Raw genomic sequence first — 15551 nt, 5'->3', positions numbered from 1 at the left:
TCAATTAAAGCCTGTTATCCTTTCAATACAGCTTTATTGACAACCTTTCATTAAGCTTTTGAGCACAATGGCAATTTAAAACGTTATTTTTTACCTCTTTCACACGAGGGACACGGTGGGGCAATGATTTTCTTTTGCCAGAAGTTGAAATAAAAGTGCTCTTCATGAACTAATGTAGCACTGATTATTATTAATCAAATGAAAGAAAAGGTAACACAAACATTGACACTGAGAGACTTTAATTAACTGAGTGGTGATTAAACATAGCGTGATACTAAAAAGGCAATTAGATCAGTGCAATGCACCGCGTCAGACATCATAAAGAGCATCAGATAGTAACCATAACAGGAAATTAAAAAGTTACAATAATTAAAATATATCTGTGTGTCTTTGCAGTAGCTTGATATGCTTCATGGCAGGAGTTTACCTTGGCAGGAATCCATTCAGTAATAGAGATAATTGTTTTAGATACACGTTACTAATGAACTCACATCCGCCTACATAGAGTGCCTTATGTGCTCCTTTGTTTATTAGTGTTAATTAATCCGAGCATACCTTAGAAGGAAGTGGGCGGTCTCCCTCGGTCTCGATGATCATGCCACGCTGCTTTCCAGTGCGGTAGCGCTTGTACACGTACTTGTAGAACAGCAGGCGGCGGTCGGCTACCCAGGCGAACAGCACACATATGGGGAAGAAGAAGAAGGTGAGCAGCCCCTCCCACACCTGCACCACGCCAGGAGAGATCACAGACAGGATCAGGTAGAGCCAGATGTAGGCGAAGATACTCCAGGTGGCCGTGACGAAGAACACGCGGAGGTGCTTGACCTTCCTCGTCTCGCCGTCGGGAACAACGTACACACAAAGCCCGATGATGACGAACATGTTGAATGCCGCAGAACCCACAATGGTGGCGGGGCCCAGTGTGCCAGCTTCAAACCCGTGACCTATGACCTCTATGACGGACAGCAGGATCTCAGGAGCCGACGAGCCCAGAGCCATGAGGGTGAGATTGGAGACGGTCTCGTTCCAGATCCGAACGGTGGTGGTGGTGGTTTCTCCATTGGGCTTCTTTATAGTGATCTCCTTTTCTTGAGACGTGATGACCTCTATCGATGCCATGAAACGGTCTGCAATGATCGACACGCCAAGGAACATGTAGACTAAAGCCACAAAATAAACTGTTGCCCGGGCCACTTTGTCACCAAATGACGGGTTCTGAGGCTCCCAAATAGGAAGGACCACCCCTTTTGCGCATGGCTCAGCCATGCTGCATTCCGTTTTGTTGGTGGACACCGCTAAAACTGAGCCATCGAAACTCTGCTCAGGCAGAGTGCCGGCCAAAGAGGGATCGAGCTTTAGGAGGATGATCACCGTGAAGACTGCTACCCTCAGGGCAGGGGACAGGAGGGATGAGTGATCCCAGCGACCCATGATGACGTCCGAACCAGCACCGTTAGGTGACGATTTATGAGGATATCAAACCTTTAGAGGGAACAGAGGAGAAAGATTCAGATTAGACCATCATAGACTTAATAAATGTTATAATGTGACATTATGGATGTAGTGTTTAGGTTGGATTTTCTTCTTTCTAATTTAGAATTTTCAATACATATTTAAGCAGTTACCAACTCTTATCCCTTTTTTATCTCAAATATGTAGATGGTACAGACGACAAGAAACTGTGTTGTATCAGACGATGAAACATCTTGGTTTAAACTGAGGAGTCATGAACTCGGCTTAAATATGTTCTAACTCCTAGTAAATGCTCAAGCAGTGCAAGATAAAATCATCTTCTGTGTGTAAATAACACTCACTCTCACGTAACTTTTGCAGATTTCAAAACAAGGTGGCTGCTCACTTTTAGGCATTAAAAACCTCAAAAACACAGCACCACCAAAACAAAAAAATATGTTTCACATTCAATGTTTGCCAAGTTGTTAAGGGTCAGCAAGTTCATACAACCACGCCAAAGATAAACTTCAGCTCCTGAGTTCGGCACTCTATATTTTCAAGGAGCAGCTTCTGAAATGTAATTGCCACATTCCTCCAACAATAATACCCTGCTGTTCCTCATGCAACCCGAGGAGTGGCCCTCCCTGATAACAGACGGGTTGACTTCTGTCAACAACACTGGCATTTCAATTACCATACAGCTTTGAAGCCAGGCAGCCATTCTAACAGGTAATGTAATCCAAACTCATTGTTTTTAAACTGGCTTGCAAGATAACTAATCAATGAATCAACCAATCCCTCACAAAAAAAGCATTTGAAGTATTTTCATTCCAAGGGGTTATCTAGTTCCTAAATAGTGGTTAGTAGTTTAATGGTGGTTAAATACTGTGGGTATAGGGTATTGGTCTCTTTCTCTCCAACAATGTAAACTAAAAAAACATTTGATTGGGTATCACTTGTCTTTGTTTGCCTAGCTATGTACACAAATAACCCACTCCAGCATTTCAAGTGCAGTGAGATTTTTGCCTAAACTAGGTCACTATCTAAGAGACCACAAAATCCCAACACTGATCCTTCAAATCAGTCGCTCGTTTGCTTCCACTCAAACACAAAAATATGCTGAATTGAATACAGAGGAAACATAATTAGCAAATAATTAATGTAAATTAAATAAAAGCGTCCCTGAAGCCCAACACATACACAGTGCAGTTACCATTTATAACAAGCAAATTGCACATTATTGGGCCATTTTCCATGGAGAGATGAATCCATCTGTTCTTAACTTCTACGGTAATCAGGCTAGACCATACACTACTCACATTTTGTGTAATTAGATGTACAAGTGTATGCAGGACTGATAATCCTAACAAAAAAACGTTATTGTCGCACAATTAACATGTACGTTACAGAAAAGGAAAAAGTAGATACATTCATTTACAACGTTTTTTTCATTGTGTTGACAGCAAATGTAACCTGTAGGTAATTATGTTTCTTACAAAAAGTATTTAAATTAGTAGTTTATGAATGTCTTGTCAGATTCAGAGATGACCGGTGATATGGACTGTTATGATTCATACTGAATGGGATCAACATACAGTAACTGGGAGTCTGACCATGCAATACCTTCCAAATAGGAAGTCAAAAACGTATTCCCAAATACACAGGCAGTCAATGTGCATAGGTAGTGTTTGTTAGGATAAAGGAAGCAGGTGAAGGGAAAGGGATGTGGGTGATCCCATGGTAAAGCACAACTTTCTAAAACACACACACACATCCTCTCCTGAGGTTTTAGGGGATAAGAAGAAAAATAAAAAGATTCCTTTCAGTGCTGCCAAATATACTGAATAACAAAGTTCCCAGACAGATTGTGTGCCCATGAATTCTCTATGGAGCTGAGACGTCTACAAGCAGTGACACAATGGAAGACTGCTTGTCCTTATTTGTGTTTTGTGCTGTGGTTCAGTATTCATGTATCCGTCAGGTGACATGCCACTCTACCAGGTACAAATAGTTGAGAGATGTTTAAAACATATTTGATGTGATCGTGAAATCACCCTCATATGGGCAGTGGAAAATAATCATCAATGATCTCTTTCAATCCTTGATTTGCGATCTGATTGTGTTATCGGCACAAGGCTAGATATACTCTAAGTATTGGTTATGTCCATTTGTAGAGAATACAACATAGGTTGATTGACATATTTGAGTTGTGTACCTTTGGCATGTGAGCACACACGTGTTGATGGTCCTCTCTTTACTCACCATCTCATCTGATTTACCCAGTTACAAACTGTTACCACTCTGTACACCTTGTAGTTTCAGCACTGCTGCACACACAAGAGTAGTCATCCTTTTAATCAGGGATCAATAAGAAGAACCAAGACCCGAAACAAGGATCAGCTTAGAAATCTCCTCAAACAAGCTTCTTCCACATCCCTGCATGCCAACATCCATTTCCTGATAATTAATTGTTCACACTCTTACATGCAGAAGCAGCACAATTCCCCCCGACATCAATAGTTACATTAGTAGTTTCCTGCGTTTCCTCTTACCACAATACTCATTATATATGAGGCTGTAAAGGCCCTAACAATATGAATCACATTTTCTCTTACATTACATGAAGCGAGGCTTAGGAGCCGTAGGGCCCTGGCACTATTAGAAGCTAAATGAACAACACATAATCCATTTCCACAGCGAACGTAGTCAATGTGTGGATGTTCATTCAATATATAATAAATAGAGAATATGTGTGCTGTGCCTAATGGTTTCTTGCTAGATAAATAAGTTACTGTGATCAGACCATAATGGTGAATTTACAGTATTGGGTTGCATCAGTGTGAATAGTAGTTGGTTTGAATGTTGATGTGTCTCTAGCTGGGGCTCAGCTGAGATATGAGACCCTTTTGTTAAGAAAATCAATTGCAAACAAAATTACATGTCTACTTAATTAAACTACTGTTCATCACTACCACAATAAACATTTCCCTCCTAATGTGTTTCAGAAGCTCTTTGCCTTTAATGGCCTTCTTGTGGGACCACACAAGGCTTACTATGGCATTTCCAAGTGATCAATAATTCAGTGTGCTTAGGGATTTAGTAGTTTTCACTTAAGGATGTCATTTATACAACAGGCTGACGGCTAAAGAGCTTCTATATTCTAGCCGTTTTCTAAACAGTAGAGTGCATTTTCTATTGCTTCTGTGCACAAGTGAATGCACTATAGGTAAGTTAGGCAAGTTGAGCAGAAATGTATGAATGAAAATGTAAGAAATAGTTAGAATTGTATCATTATCAGGGTGTGTAAAGTATACCATGATAATAAAATGTAATGATGACTATATCCCAACCTTGCTGTTACCCCATCATGACGTCAACACTTGAATGGCTTTATGTCAAAGAGAAAACCACATTCAAAGGAGGCAGCCATTAAAAACAGTCAAGGCTCATACAAACCAGTTGGAGTCTAATAGATTCACCACAGGTAGGAAAACAATTTCAACCTCACCCTTACAGAGGCCCTTTAATCTTTTTGGGATTTCCCCTTTCCTTAGTGTTTTATATACTGTAGGTTTCTGTGCATGTAAATGGTCTGCAGAGGCTAAAATCCCAAAGTTCAATTACAAGCTAATTAGCTTAGCTTAGCCTAATCACCGGAAACGGGTAGCCTGGCTCTAAGTGAAAACAAATAAATCAGTTTAGCAGTGCCATAAAATCTCACTAAACAACACTTTGTATCCGTTTGTGTAATCAGTATAAATTGTATATTACTATTTCGTGTGTAATAAATTAATGTCTGAGCACTAGAGGTATACAATCTCCCTCTCATGAGGTGAAATGATGCTTAGAAGCTCAGGTTTTTATATTGCATTACATGGAAGCATTGTAATACCCACAGTCTTGTATTGCTCATATTGTCTCCTCTTAAACTATCCAATCAAACAATGATCGAAGTGGATTCATTTTCTATGCTTTGTTTTGATCGGCATGATCCCACTGAATAGGGAAGCTGAAATAAATGGGCGAATGGTTAATTGTATACAACAATGTTATGGCAGCTTCTTCAGTCCTCACACAAAAGTGGTTGGCAGTGCCTTACAAAAGGTTTCTGAGTATTTTGGATATGTTCAGTGACTCTGGGAGGTAAAATAAGATTACAAAAGCACATACAAGACTTTCTCAATTACTGAAAGAGATGACTTTCTACCTTGCTCTTGAAAGGATACATGGTTTCCTTAAAAACAAACTGGATAGGATTTGGGAAATCTGGAAAACCTTTTATGACTTCCTGGAGCTTAATGGTCTCTGGGAGAATGAACACACTTGAATATTATTTGGGCTGTGTTTCCATTTTCTTTTCTTCTTTCTTTTTTGTTTGTTTTGCTGATAGTATGTAAAGTCTTGTTTATTGAGTGTCATTTCTGTGCATACAAACGAATAAAGAGATGTTTGAAAAAAAATAAAAACACCTACAAGATTTTTCTTTCTTTCTGTAGCTGCTGCCATTTGCATTTCCTAATTGTTTCACCAACGCAATGGATGGTTAATAATACATGTTATACTATACTAAGCACTGTGTTGTATTTTACCTAACAAAATGCATATATTATAACCCAGAGTCAGTTCTCTGCTTTCTGTTCCTTGCTCTGTTTATTCTCAACGACTTGCTTAAAATTCAACCTCACGGCCGGTCCTCAGTAAACTTTGCTTACACACTCTTGATTACTTATCACTTTATCAGGAGATGTCCCTGCAGATCATTACCTGTTCTGCTTATAGTCCCGTTTTTGCTGTACGGCCACAAAACACATCCTGTGGGAATGACTGACTGCACAAGAATCATTACCTGCTATTAGATAAAGGAAAAATGGATGCCCTGGCTGGTATCAGCACCCAGCTGAAGAGTGTATGTTTACACGGCTGCTGTTAACACGAGAGAGGCTTAGCTGCTTAACAGTGGCTGCTATTTTGGATTTGGTAATTTAACTATCATGTTTCAGAATATCCCACTATGATTTCCCCTAGTGTCATGACCTTAAAACCTGGCTCACACACACACACACACACACACACACAACACACACACACACACACACACACACACCACACACACAACACACACAACACACACACACACACACACACACACACACACACACCACACCACACACACACACACACACACACACACACACACACACACACACACACACACACACACACACACACACACACACACACACACACACACACACCACACACACAAAATCAAAAGAACAATACATAACGTTTAGATAAGCAAGCTAATGTGCTGCACTGAGGCAAGCTGTTCCCTTTCTGCCCTAAAACTGTCATTCCTCTGGGACTCTGAAGGCAGCACCCCAAGGTGTCAAGAAGGCAGCTAAAAAGAAAAACTAGCAACAGAGAAAAGAGGAAAGACAAAGGACATGATCCCACTTTTTTCCATAAACCCAAGATGTCCATAAGACGCTAAATCATGCAGAGAATACGAGTTTTTAGATGTGATACAGTGGTTGAATTATTCAAAAGCAGAGTAGATGCTGATGCATACGTACATGCCAACAAAATAAGCCATTTTTGATGCAGGAAAAACACAGAGCCTGCTGCTTCGAGGTGCAGCCTGACGTTTTACTCGCTACGTGGTAGGGCACGATCGCCTACATTTGTCAGTGAGGAAATATAATGAAGTATGGAAAAGTAAATGGAGGGAGGAGGGAGGGATGGAAAGCGAAAGACAGACCGAAGGAGAAAGATGAAGTGAATGAAACAGAGTCATTGAGGAAAAGAGAATGAGAGAAAGAGTCAGAAGGAAAGGTAAGGTAACCTAATATACTTGTATAACTTTTCTTTATATATAAATAGAGGTATTCCTTTGTAATGTTGCTGTGTAAGTAGGACACAATACACACACACTAACGCACAAAGGCCCTGCAAGCAAGTGAAGATTTATGGTGTGTGGTTACCATCATTGCAGTGATGTCGAGCTCTTTTAGCCTGGATCTGCCTCTCAGTCAGTCCTGGAGCAAAGACACTTTGACACGTTATTACACTTAGAGTGGCAGAAATGATCAGACTGGCTCTGAATAACACAGAGCTATATCCTACTGTGTGTCATTCTTTCTTTCCACTGACAATACCTCCATATCTGTCTGTCTGGATTGTGATGAGCGACATGTTCACGGGGGGAAGTGATAATGAGATATGGGAAACAAGCAATTTAACATGAAACAATCATTAAAAAATGTTTAAGTCAAATAAATGGCTTCCCTTATCTCAAGTGCTTCATTCATTTATTGGAGAAGAACTAGCCAAAGGCACACAATCATCCAATATCCATCCACACATTAAACTCTCCTTCAAGGGGTGGCTGGTATTGTCAGTTTAAATAGCTTTTTTCCCTCGATTTTAACAACATGTTACATGCCACGGGAAAACAGTCAAAGCCTCAAGGTTTCATGTATTTATCTTGATCTAATTATTACATATATACAAAACCTTGACGACATACACTAAAACCTGCTCTAATTATAATACTGTACTGTCAATAGGTTTATATTGTTATGACTAATACGACAAAGTCACAGATAACGATCTACGCAGCCTTTTAGTTTCTTTGAGTTCAATGTTTTGGTTTTACCGTTGCTGTTTTGGTTCACTCTAAGTGCAGTCATTAGTTCTTATAAACGTACTATACACGCCTAACTGCCGTCAGATAAAGTTAGCTACTACTGTAGCGGGTTAACAACATTGAACAAATAGCTGCAGAAGACCCAGTTGTTGCCCTCAGGAGTTGGTGGAGACCAAACAAAGCAAAAAGACAGAATTATTGACTCACATTTGTCGGATGAACAGAAACACAAATGAGTGCTAATGTTGTCTCTAACAGGATGCCAGTTAATCTAAAGGATTTCTTGCATGTTACTTATATCACCTATAAGATGATAATATTGAATCTACAGCGAGTATCAGTATTTTCTCTATCTATCAACGAAAAAACGTTCTTATAGTTCGAAAGAGAAGGGTAATCCGAGACAAACATCTTGATATGTTATGTAAATGTGTCTTGAATCCTCTGTTCATGCTTTTCGTCATACTTAGCTATGTGTCGCATGTAACCTTGTTTGGATTCATCCATATTTTTTGGATATATATATTTTATATTACTGTCCTTGTGGGGCGTTGTGCCGACTCTGTACATCCACTGACTGCAAGGACGCAACAGAAAGAGTTGTTATCTAATTATTCATAATGCTCGTTAAAATCGGTACATGCTATGGTTTAGATGATATGTGTAGCCTCTTTTTTGTCCTATAGCATTACTTTTACTGCTGCTGTTTTCTAGAATCAGCCCACAGTATGTTCAGTCAACACTGTTATTTTTGTCAAGGATCTTAAGCCACCACTGGCTCGGTTTATTAGAAATAGAAATAAAAACTAAACATTTACAGGCTACTGTGTTGATCCTTTAGATGTTAGAAAAGCATCCTCTTGGTTTTGTGCTATGAAGATTTTGCATTTCTGCCAACAAATCTTACAAAGTGTGCATCATAAGATTCAGCATTAAATGCAGTGTACAGGCCAATAAAGGCTGCCAGTCTTCCCAATGACTGGATGATTGGTTTAAAATGCTTTTACTTAGATTAACATAACAATGATTTATTTGCTTTGTGTTTTTACAGACATGACTACGTATCAATCAGAAGGAGTTGTTATGTAACCGTACACATAATAAGCATAGGACTTACAATTGACAGTTGGGTTGCATTTATTAACACACAAGCACAACTACAAATGACTTACACTGGATGGTTAGCTTGAAGATAACCCATCAACCTCCAAATAGATCTCTAATAGATTAAATATTTGATGTTTGTGATGCTGGTGACTACACATTGTATCACCATGCACTTCAGAAGGATTTGCCTTGGCTATGCATACAGTACAGTGCAGGTTTCATTCTCCAAAATACTTAAGGCTCATTACAGTTATTCAATATTTATTTGTATATATTATGATAACTGTTCTGTATTTATTAAGAATATGAAAAAGCAGGTACAATTGGGACTGGCTGATCTGCAGTAGAATCAGCAGCTTTTTCGCTTTTCCCCCTAATACTCCACTTTACCTGACTGGTCTATGTCATGAAAGAACCCCGTTTACAGTAAACAAGAATTAACAGGTTCCCCTTTCATAAAAAGACAAGGACAGCTTTTTGGTGCGTAGGCGTGGGAACATAAAAATCTGCAGGGAAAAAACAGTTTAAACTTTTTAAGAGTAAGTCTAACACAAAAAATATTTCATGTTTGTCCTATAACAATTAGTAACTGATATGGATCACATTAAGTCTGTTTATTCTAACTATGATGAAATGTGTGTATATACGTAGCCTATGCATGTACAAATGTAGATACGCACATACTGTATCTAGATCTTTTGTACAAATAACTTGACCTGATCAAATGTACACTTGGAGGGTTATTTGCTGTGGACTCAAGGAAGTTGTTGAGTGCAAGCCCCTGAGATCTGTGTGACATTTATTTTTAGTGCGTTCTGTACACACTTCGTTATGTATTGAGATGATTGACTGTTACACCCCCAAACAGCATCTTGTGTATGTCTTGCTCTTCGTCTATTATACTTTATTTGCATAGCCTTGCTTTGGTATGCAACTATGTCAGGGCAGCTGTCATGGCAGGCAGAAAGGAAGTGCGGTGTCGAGTTTGAAGGTGACCAATCCTTTGTTAACACGAACCACAACCAACAACAACCAAGTCAGAGAAAGCTTACCTAGACTTTCCTACGGGAACATTTTTGGTCAAGGATACTTCAACATGTTGACTGCGGGGGATGGGAATCTAACCATTACCCTCTGACCGGTAGGCGCCCAATACCCCTCTAGGCTAAAGTCATCAATAAACATCATGATGGAGATATACATTTTCAGCAATATTACAAAAAAACCAAGAGAAACAATCTGTTCTATCCCTTCTTCCAACTCAGCCTCGTCTCAGCCATTTAGCCAATGACTTATTTCCAACATGGTGCCATAATCTCTCCGCAATCAGGTTAAGAATAGGCCTCCTCATGAGATACGGCAAGAGTCGAGCATCAGACATTGAGAAAGGTCAGCTTTTATTGCAAAATACATCACTTGTGTTAACCTGAACCCGTTTTATTGTGATGAAGCCTCACCACTGCATCGCCACAAGATCTTAAATCCCATCACCAACTGCACCACTGCTGGGAGGTAAATAAGGCAGTAAAAAGCTCAGGCTGCGTTTCAGTTTTTCATTGTCATAAATAAATATTTCATACCATCCACAATGGATGAGATTCAGCTCCTCTGTGTCATGCTCATAAACCCCTCGACTGGAGTCAGCTGGGAAAAAAATTGCCTGGAAAGCCTTGATTGTACCTGCCTGATGTGCCAAGCGCTCCTCACAAGACGAAGCGTTAGTGTCACATCAGGAGAATGAAAAGCCGCTGTCTGCTGCCTGCTCTAATTTAAACAGTACACATGTCAGGCTTAAAGCTAACTGAATCTCTCCATGTTGATGTATCTTTTATAACACAGCAGACAAAGGCTAACATAAGTATTTGTTCTAGAATGTCACTATTAAAAACCCAACTGATCCATTTTAAATTCAGAAACATGAATGAAAAAGTGGCAGGGCTCGGAATTCCCCCCCCCAGCCCAACCTGCTCTGCCCTGATGTGCAAAGGCAGTCCATCAGTGCCAATATGGTTTGTCGCAAAGGATGGGGACGTGCAGAATTGCGCAATTGTGGCTTTCTGTGCACTTTTGCAAATGGGCCATTCGTGCTTTAAAAGGATACTACTAGACTGCGCATGTTTGTCAGCCAACTTCCAAATTGAAAGCCTATAAAAAGGGTGCGAACCTGGTTATCTGAACGTGCTCTGCATCCGTAATTATTATTCCACTAAAAATAAGCGAGGGGAGGGCAGGGAAAGAGGGTGGGGGTAAAGGGCAAAATAAGAATATAAAAGCCCCTTAAACCAAAAGAAACAGCCTCTAGTTGCACATTTTAAAGAAAAAAATGAACTGCAACCAGTGATTTTAAAACCAGTGCTCCTCTGTCTATAGCCTACATCTCTGAATCAAAGAGGTGGAGAGGCGCAGTGTGGACAGCGCGTTGCAGGAGGATGGGGTGAGGAAACATCGTTTCCACATCGCATCCAAACCCTTCCGACGCATGGTACTTTCAAGTCTTCCATCTGTGCTCCATGAGGCAACACCGTCCACTCCACATCCCTCCCTCCATAAATTAACTTGCTTCCACCAGACAATGCGGCGTGAGCCAAAGCCCACCGGCGTTCAGTATCACTACCATGATTGTCCCTTGTTCTGAAACCGTACCCAAAAAAAACTGCAGAATATCCTACCTGTTTATCCAGAAAGTGTCCACAATCCGGAGAAGGCAGTCAGTAGTAAAAACGGACTAAAGCTCTACTAGCAGCAGAACCAGGAGGAGGAGGAGAAGTAGAGGTAAGCCAGTAGTGGGGAATGGTAATGGAGACGCAGGGAGCTCTTATACGCCAGCCAAGGCAGCGTATCCACACAGCGAGACGCACAAAAGAGAGGGAGAGGTGTCCGGATTCCCATGCACTGACAGCTTTTTATTTGTTGCTGTTGTTTTCAGTTGTTGCCTACTCTTCGTTTCCATGCAGCGGGACGTGTAAGACCTGTATGATCGGATAACCGGAGCGGAGCTTCATCAGCAAACCCGCATTTGTTGGGACGAGGCGCGCAACACAGCCGACTTCTTCCTCATTCTTCCCTTCCCGATGCCGCTCTCACTCCGTGCAAGCGCAAGAGAAAAGGAGAGAGAGAGAGAGAGAGTGATAGAGAGAGAGAGAAATAAAGAGAGAAAGAGAGGAGGAGGAGAGAGAGAGTATACTAGAGCGAAAGAGCGAGAAAGTGTGTGTGTACTGTTCCCTCACACACCGACTGAGGATCAGCGCGCCTCCTTCTCTCAGTGCGGTGTGTGTCTATATGCACATGTTTCTAGTCACACACACACACACACACAACACACACACACACACACACACACACACACACACACACACACACACACACACACACACACACACACACACACACACACACACACACACACACACACACACACACACACACACACACACAACACACACCCACACACACACACACACACACACACACGATTGATATATATTCCAGAAATGTGTCATATAGCCCGCCCACTCTGCATGTCTATGTCTCAAAAGTTGGTATTTAGTGCAATATTTCATCTTGCATTATCAATGGCTGCCGTGTACATTAATATCTGAAATAAAGATTCTCAAAGACAAAAAAATGCCTGATTTACAGTGTTAGAACATAGAGGTATCTTGTGGTTTGATGACCCGAACCTGACAATGCTGAGATCAACTTCCTTTTTTGTTGATACTACAAACATATTTTTAAAAACCTTTTATACAAAGAGAGAGCAGCATGTATAAAATAAACTAATAACTGAAGAGCCATTGACTTATTGACCTTTTGGAAAAACTGGAATTCCTAAAATAAAACTCAATAAGAGGAACCATGGTTCCTCTTATTGAGGTTTATTTTATTTATTTTATTTTTTGAACTGCAGTTCTTCAACACTGTAAAATGTGGAACAATCAGTTTGACGATCTGAATGAAACTTAAACCGAAGTCACTACAACAAAATACTTCTACTACTACACAGCATTTCCTTTTGCTGTTGGGAAGCAGCCATGGTATAAGTGCTATAAAACACACAAGGCTGAACCAATATAAACAAATAATTGACTTGATAGCGCAGCAGTTTTTGCCTTCACATCATCCATTACTTTATATAGCAGCATCTACATCAGCATTACCTCTAATTTCAAATGATTGTATAAAGACTTTCTGAAGTGATGCATGGGGGGAGACCTAGACATTAAGGGAAAGAGAGATCGAGAGAAAGAGACAAGAAAACAGATTAAAGGAGACACATTATGAGTCCTTATAAAACTCAGCATAGATTGATTGTTTTGCATGTGCGAAAGCCACAGAAAAAATCCTCATCTGATAACTCAGTCGTTACAAATATTAGGCTGTGGATCCAATAACAAATTCAGACACTAAAAAATACCTATAAAGAATATGTTGCTTGACGGTCGAATAGTTAGAAACAGGAAGGCTTGAGACCAGTAATAAGCAGTGGCGTTTTCTCCTGGAGGCCAAGGGAAGCCAGGCTTCCCCTGTTTTTTCGGAGTGTAGTTAGAATTTTAATAAATAAATAAAAACACTTTGTTTAGTTTCGTAAATTCTTTGTTGTGTGTTGCTGCCGCCCGTCTCTCCCCCATTCTCATTGAGTATTTTACAAAGAGTGAAACAGCGCCCCTCTAGATGTTATGGTGAAACAGTAGATTGCACTCTCTGTTGCGAGAGGAGGCCAGCCGAATCTGGCTTCCCTTGGTGAAAAAAGAAGGAGAGATTGACCAATCAGATGAGGCTCACGTGATGCCCCTGCCAACTTGTGATTGGTCAGGGCCATGCCAAGGGAAGCCAGAGGCGGCTGGCTTCCCTTGCCTCACAATCCAATCAAATCGCATCAATTTAGTGTTGCAGTGACGCATCCTAAAACCCGGAAGTAAGCTGCTCTCGGTTTCCCTCGACAAAAAAGCAACGAGATTTCTCCATAGGATTTTGGAAAATAGCTCGATATAAGGTCAGTGGAAAACGAACCTGTTAGATAAATGCACGTTTTGTTAAGTCGGATAATATCCACATGTCTACCCTACTTTTATAATTTTTGAATCATAAATCTAATCGATAGAAGATAGATAGCGCCACTGTACCACTCTCACCGCCGTTAGAAAGTAGCAAGCAACTGAAGCAAGTGCAATTATGGAGGGTGGAGATTTGGAGTATTTACTCAAAAATAATTGTACTAAACTTCCGCTACAGCAGCAACAACAAATACAATCTGATGACAGGCCGATGCCCAAACTGGAGCTGTGTACAGCGAGGGGAAAAGGAGCGAATCGGACGTAAGACGTTAAAGGTCTCCTGATTTAGTTTGTGAATGAATGCTTATTAGAGTTTGGGCTGGAGAGTGCGTGCGGACATGTCGGTTAGATAACAGGCGTGTGTAAGTCCTGCATCTGTATGATACAAATGTGTCTAAAAATGATACCGGGTGCTGTAATCACTCATCTGGTTACGTTATTACATTGACCACCACACCCCCGACCCAAAAGAAAGGACGTATTATTGGCTTCTCCGCATTTTTTTCCCACGCCACGCTACTGGTAATAAGTCAGAAAAAGTAGTTAGCTAGGCAACAAAGGGAAATACTACAGGAGATCTAGATGGTTGACATTATACGCCACAAACATGCTGGCAGGAATGCCTCAACTACAATAAATAAATAAACAATAGGCAAAACATGACCTCTGTGTATTCACTGGGGTTAATTGTGCATGAGGAGCAGCTGGTAAGGCAACCAACAAGGTCAGGTGACCTATAAAGGAGGGAAACTCAGTGAGGGCAACTGGAGGGCAGGTGAGGCAGAACAGGATTCTGGAAAATCCTACACACTGGGAATAACGTGAGAAATAGTCTGAGGCTATGTGTGAAATAATTCACTCATTCACTATCTAGGGAACTCTATGTAAAGGACTTTAAAGTGAGCTCATCGGAAAAATGAAAAAAAACACTTCAAACCATTTTCTCTGCACCGTTGGTTACATCATTGCTGTTTTACAATTGAAAAGCCAGATTAACTTCGGCTTGTGGAACATCCATTATAAATACAGACATACATTTTTGTGATAAATAATACAGCAGTTTGTTCAGTTGCTTCTTGAAGCACTCTAATGGCGCTACAGCGCGGAGCCCCGTTTAAGAGGGCTGTGACGTCAGCGGCCCGCTTTTGGTTGCGTTTCCACTTGGCCTAGTACCGGCTAGCGGGTCCTAATTCACAGTTTTTCTGGCCCCATAAAATCGGGGTTCTAGGGCCAGGAACAACCAGGCTGTGACGTCACTCTCGACTGCTGATTGGTCAGAGAGAATCATC

General features: G+C 40.7%; 1 protein-coding gene across 3 annotated transcripts in view; it reads right to left on the bottom strand.

The window, feature by feature from the left end:
• Positions 1-12458, bottom strand: part of slc8a1b (solute carrier family 8 member 1b) — a 149288-nt gene extending 136830 nt beyond the window's left edge. For 2 of the 3 annotated variants that reach the window (XM_034222789.1, XM_034222787.1), the window contains exons 1-2: positions 11878-12457; positions 556-1482 (exon numbers count right to left, since the gene is read on the bottom strand). In XM_034222789.1, coding sequence (XP_034078680.1) covers positions 556-1431 — 876 coding nt within the window. In that variant the 5' untranslated portion in view covers positions 1432-1482; positions 11878-12457. Of the gene's footprint in view, positions 1-555; positions 1483-7436; positions 7491-11877 lie in introns of all 3 variants that reach the window. The other variant, XM_034222788.1, reaches the window with a different exon arrangement.
• Positions 12459-15551: the final 3093 nt, after the last annotated feature.

Source organism: Gymnodraco acuticeps, unplaced genomic scaffold (assembly GCF_902827175.1).
Source record: "Gymnodraco acuticeps unplaced genomic scaffold, fGymAcu1.1, whole genome shotgun sequence".
Classification (NCBI taxonomy): domain Eukaryota; kingdom Metazoa; phylum Chordata; class Actinopteri; order Perciformes; family Bathydraconidae; genus Gymnodraco; species Gymnodraco acuticeps.
This window is presented reverse-complemented; position numbering and strand designations above follow the sequence as displayed.